The following is a 6,000-nucleotide window of genomic DNA, read 5'->3' as shown; positions in this document are numbered from 1 at the left end:
GGACAGATGAATTATTAGCCACAAAACTAGCAATGTGAGCTAACAAAAACATATGGTTAGTTTTGATTTCACTTGTATTTTAACCAGTCATTGTCTCTCCTCAGGGCCACAGTAAGAGAACGGGGGTTTCGTCGAGCATTCTGCAGCCATTGTGGATCAGCTACAGCACAGAGAGCCTCTCGGCAGCTCTTTCCTCTCTCAGAAACCTCTACACACCCAATGTCAAGGTCTGAAGACACACACGCACAATAAACAAACGCTTACTCACCCTCAAATTACCAATAAGACCATCACTTATAAAAAGCAGCGTCAATCTTGAGTAAAAAAAGAATAATAAAAATGAGTAACTGCTTTTGCGCTACCGAATTGTAGAACACTGCTCCAACAATTACTGCGGCTGACGCATTCACCGCACAAGAAGAGATATAGCCTTACAGAACTCTGAGTCATCCACAATGAATGAGATTTCAGAAGTCACGTAGAAACATAGTAATTAGTGCTGAGGCTTACTGAAAAACGCCTTACGTAATGACTACATTTATTTATTAAATCTATTATATGTTAATTGCAGTCTAGACCCGGCTCTCCCTGTAATTTTCTCTCCTGTGGAGTTTAATGAAACGAGCGTCACTCTCGAGTCCGCGCCGCGTGCACGCCGGCATCCTTGACAGCCATTTGGCTGGAGAGCTGCTCATTAAATCCTGCTGTGTTTGTATAAATAAATGCCATTCTGCTTTCTTTTTGCTTTTAATGTGTTACCGCTTCATCCAGCGTCTTAATCAAGACTCCATTACCACACTTCCCATGTCCACATCGGAGAAAAAAAGAAAACGGAGCCAGGTTGTTTTTATTCAGCCACCGACTGGCGACATTTTATGCCTTTCACCGTTAAATGAAGGTGATGTAAGAAATTAGCATGTTCTGGTATATAGTTTTAGATTTATAATTACAAGTGACAAGGAGTAAACAACAATCTGACAGATGGACAGGAAATTGATTTAAAGGGACTGAAATGGAGTAGATTGTTGAGGTTAGATTGAAGCTATTGATATTATAATTTCTAGAGACTGAGGTTGTGAATTGAAGCTGATATGGGTTGCACATGTAGATTTGTGATAGAAAATGCTTGACGCTGTTAATTTGCTTGAATCTGAGACATTTATATGGCCTCACGTAACGATCATGTTTATGACAGTTTTATGACAAGTTTTGTCTTGCTAATATCAAGTTCATGACAAAGGCAGGTTATAATGTATTTGTTTGTCAAGGTGTCATAAAGACATCTCAAATAATGTCATCTTTGCATTTAAAATGACAAACTGAGCTAATGACACTCAATGACAGTTGTCAAAAGCATGTATAAAATCTCCTTCAAATACTGACGTGTCATGTCATGATTATAAAGGTGTCATGACAGTCTTACGAACACCCTCTTCAAGTAAAGTGTTACCATCTCGGTTTTAAAGTCCACATGAACTGGACGCTGAAACTGTGTTTTTTTTTTCATATTGTGACACTGTTCCTAGAGAAACAGAATATTAAATGAGAAAACAGTGGGCGTGGCTTGTTTTTGTTCTACTGCGAGCTGATTGGATGTAGTAAAGCAGGTGTTTGATTCAGAAAAGATCAGGAAAAAGGGTTTTGGGAGATTTATTACAACCTCCTCACAGACACCTCCTCCCTAGCATTTCTGTTTGTTGTCAAAACTGACAGTTGGAGGGGTGTGGCTAAGTATGTTAACCACGCCCAATCCCTCGGACAGACAGAATGGCTGATGTAAAGGGACTGAAATCGAGTAGATTGTTGATGCAGGTTGAGGTTATAGATTGAAGCTGTTGATAATGTAACTTCTACAGACTGAGGTTGTGAATTGAAGCTGATATGGGTTGCACATGTACATTTGTGATAGAAATTGCTTCACGCTGTTAATTTGCTTGAGTCTGAGACATTTATATGGCCTCATGTAACGATCATGTTTATGACAGTTTTATGACAAGTTTTGTCTTGCTAATATCAAGTTCATGACAAAGGCAGGTTATGATGTATTTGTTTGACAAGGTGTCATAAAGACATCTCAAATAATGTCATCTTTGCATTTAAAATGACAAACTGAGCTAACGACACTCAATGACAGTTGTCAAAAGCATGTATAAAATCTCCTTCAAATATGTGATGTGTCGTGTCATGATTATAAAGGTGTCATGACAGTCTTACGAACACCCTCTTCAAGTAAAGTGTTACCATTTCGGTTTTAAAGTCCACATGAACTGGAAGCTGAAACTGTGTTTTTTTTCGTGTTGTGACACAGTTCCTAGAGAAATATTCAATGAGAAAACAGTGGGTGTTGCTTGTTTTTTTCTACTGCAAGCTGATTGGATGTATTAAAGCAGCCGTTTGATTTAGAAAAGATCAGGAAGTGTTTCGGGAGAGTTATTACAACCTAACAGGCACCTCCTCCTCACCATTTCTGTTTGTTGTCAAAACTGACAGTTGGAGTGGCTTGGCTGAGTATGTTAACCACACCCAATCCCTCACATACAGAATGGCTGATGTAAAGGGACTGAAATTGAGTAGATTGTTGATACAGGTTGAGGTTATAGATTGAAGCTGTTGATATTGTAACTTGTACAGAGGTTGTGAATTGAAGCTGACTTGGATTGCACATGTAGATTTATGATATATTATAATAGATTGATTCATTTGCTTGAATCTGTAGATTGTAAATATAGGTTTGGGATTGAAGCTATACAGTTTATTGTGTAGTAAATGATTAGTCCTCCTTTGAAATTTCTAACTCTTTCAAATGTTTGCCAAGTTCTGTTTAATTTTTTCAACACATTTTTAAAGGTAAAAGCTTTAATAACTCATTTCTAAAAATGAATTTATTCTGTCTTTGCCATAAAGACAATTCATATTTTACTCATTTTTAAAGATACTAGTATTCAACTCAAATTGCAATCTAAAAGCCCCTATTATGCATTATAAGAGGTCATATTTTGGTTTTGGAGGTCTCCAACAACAGGCTGATATGCATGCAAGATCAAAAAACACTTTAATGGTCTTATAATATGCGTTTATTTTTACCTAATTATCCCAACGAATACCATTGGATTTATTCAACGATTCCTTTGTTTAAATCGGTAAAGGAAGATGCAGTTGTCGTGTTTTCAATGTGGTTTTGGACACGATATGTGAATAGCCCCATAAATATTTACCCTAAGAGATACATTACAAGCACTGATCTATAATTACAAGTAACTGATCGATTACAAGTTACAACACACAATTAAATACATATTTTGCGAACTACAGAAAACGCGGCAACAATTTTAATTACACTTGTTATGTTATGATCCGGAGGGAGAAGAAACTTTCCCTCTCAAAGTTTGACAAAATCCCATACATGATAGTCTCTGCTGCTCCTTCCTTTAATAGCAAACATCAGGCGAATCCTGTGCTACAGTGTAGGTTATTGTATGAAAAATCTGAAAAATAACAGTAACAAACACAGCACACGGTTGGCAACACTCTGGTGTTGTTGTGAAAATGAACTTTAACCCTTTATTCTCCGCAGCTGAATCTCCATCTGTCAGTGATTGTAATCTTCGTTTCATGATCAGTCCCGTGATCCCCCGTGCTCCGCTAGTATCTTAAGGGAAAGGCGGGTTCATGTTTTAGGATCCGGCACTTCATATTTGGTGATGTACCGTATCAACGTCGACGTGTTCAAGCAAAAGATCTGAACCCGACACGATTCGTTTATTCGATTCTGAGTGGACTATTTCAATAAAGAATCAATAGTTTTAAACATGGCGCACCTTCTGATTTAAAACCCAGCTGAATGTTTTCATTCACTTAGTGCTGTGTTACACACTGCATGGAAGGTCATTTTCAAAAACCCATAATAGGGGCTCTTTAAAAACTGCTTTTATTCCAGCCAGACTAAAGCAAATACGACTTTCCTTAGAAGAAAATATATAATAAATACGGTGAATATTTCCTTATAATTTTCCAGTAAACTACACTTGGAAAATATTTGAAAAAGAATGAAACCTTCATAGAAGAGCTAATAATTTAGCTTCAACTGTACTTTTGATCATATAGATTGCATGCTAGATTGAAGCTGTAGATTGTAACTAAAGAAGAAGCTGTAGATATAGCTTTAAGATTCACTGAACGTATTTTAGGCTACAGATAGAAGATTGTTAAAATGGTCTGTAAATTAAGCTTATTGATGTTTATTTTGGCTGTAGCAAATTTTTCAATGCAGAAGTAAGCACTCATTTCTGTGAATTCTTTCAAATTCAGTCAAACTGCTTGCACAACAAACCCGCGCGTTTATGACAGCACATTAAAAAAGTGAATGTTTTGATAAGACAATACAGGTTTGCAATATTATTTAGCACAACAAATTTGAATGGCTGAAAATGAATGGAAATGAATGAGACCAGAAGTTTTGACCGATTTAAATTACATTAGCCAAGCATATATATAACATTAAAAAATAAGGTGTATATATTAAAGGAATCTTATTTATTTCTCAATCTTTTTATTGCTCCGATAGTGTAAATTGGCATTTCTATTCTATTTTTAGTGTTTTTGCTACTTTGTTATATCATCTTTCTGGCTGTAGAATAATTCTGAAGTGTTGGTTTGAATACTGATTTTCATATCTGCAACCATGCTGTTGAAACCATTCTGGTAATAACTGAACTAATCACAATCTCTGGTCTGGTCTCTCCAGGTGTCCCGATTGCTGATCTTGGGAGGGGCGAGTGTGTGTTACCGCACTGAAGTGTTGAACAGCGCACCAGTGCTGTGTGTACAGTCTCATCTGGGCCACCTGGAGATGGCAGCTTTGCTCCTGGAGAGCGGGGCTCCTGTGGACGGGCAGTCAGAAAACGGCATGACCTCCCTCTGCTACGCCTCAGCTGCTGGACATCTGCCGCTTGTCACTTTACTCTGCAAAAAGGGGGCAAAGGTCAGCTAAACCACTTTTTAATGCACAAACTGGCTATAAATGATTCAGACACTTCACCAGACTTTTTTTTTCAATTCAATTCACCTTTATTTGTATAGCGCTTATACAATGTAGATTGTGTCAAAGCAGCTTCACATAAAAGGTCACAGTAATAGGAACAGTGTAGTTCAAGGAACAGTGTAGTTACCTTAACATTCGTGGTGGTCCTGGGACCGACACATGCATCTCACTTTATTTTGGTGGTCCAGTAGTTAAATTGAAGTTACATTGCATCTACATACCTGCTAATTCTCATTAGATTAGAAGTAGACTGTTAGATTAGGGTTAGGGTTAGTGTAAGTTGACATGTACTTGCTAAGTTTCTTATAGTCAGTTAAATGTCTGTTTAAGGAGCAGTATCAACTAATATTAAGCAGACAGTCTACTAATACTCAAATGGACCATCGAAATAAAGTGTTACCAACACATTTTGTCCAAAAAAATACATGCAATTTACATACAAATATACACTCACTGGCCACTTTATTAGGTTCACCTTACTAGTACAGGGTTGGAACCACTTTTGCATTCAGAACTGCCTTAATCCTTTGTGGCAATGATTTAACAAGGTTCTGGAAATATTCAGAGATTTTAGTCTATGTTTACATGATGGCATCACACAGCTGCTGCAGATTTCTTGGCTGCATATCCATGATGCAAATCTCCCGTTCCACCACATCCCAGAGGTGCTGTATTGGATTGAGCTCTGGTGACTGTGGAGGCCATTTGAGTACAGTGAACTCACTGTCATGTTCCAGAAAATTCCATGTTCAAGAAAATATTCCCGACACTATTACACCACCACCACCAGCCTCAACCGTTGATACAAGGCAGGATGGATCCATGCTTTCATGTTGTTGATGCTAAATTCTGACCCTATCATCCGAATGTTGCAGCAGAAATCAAGACTCATCAGACCAGGAATGTTTTTCCAACCTTCCAATTTTGGTGAGCCTGTGCGAATTGTAGACTGTTTGTAG

General features: G+C 37.7%; 1 protein-coding gene across 5 annotated transcripts in view; it reads left to right on the top strand.

The window, feature by feature from the left end:
- The window catches only part of tanc1a (tetratricopeptide repeat, ankyrin repeat and coiled-coil containing 1a), a 119,880-nt gene that overhangs the window by 89,463 nt on the left and 24,417 nt on the right, over positions 1–6,000 (top strand). For all 5 annotated transcript variants that reach the window (XM_056459620.1, XM_056459617.1, XM_056459618.1 and 2 more), the window contains exons 13-14: positions 105–227; positions 4,745–4,981. In XM_056459620.1, the coding sequence (XP_056315595.1) occupies positions 105–227; positions 4,745–4,981 (360 nt within the window). The remainder of the gene's footprint in view (positions 1–104; positions 228–4,744; positions 4,982–6,000) is intronic.

This window comes from Danio aesculapii, chromosome 6, assembly GCF_903798145.1.
Source record: "Danio aesculapii chromosome 6, fDanAes4.1, whole genome shotgun sequence".
NCBI lineage: Eukaryota > Metazoa > Chordata > Actinopteri > Cypriniformes > Danionidae > Danio > Danio aesculapii.
This window is presented reverse-complemented; position numbering and strand designations above follow the sequence as displayed.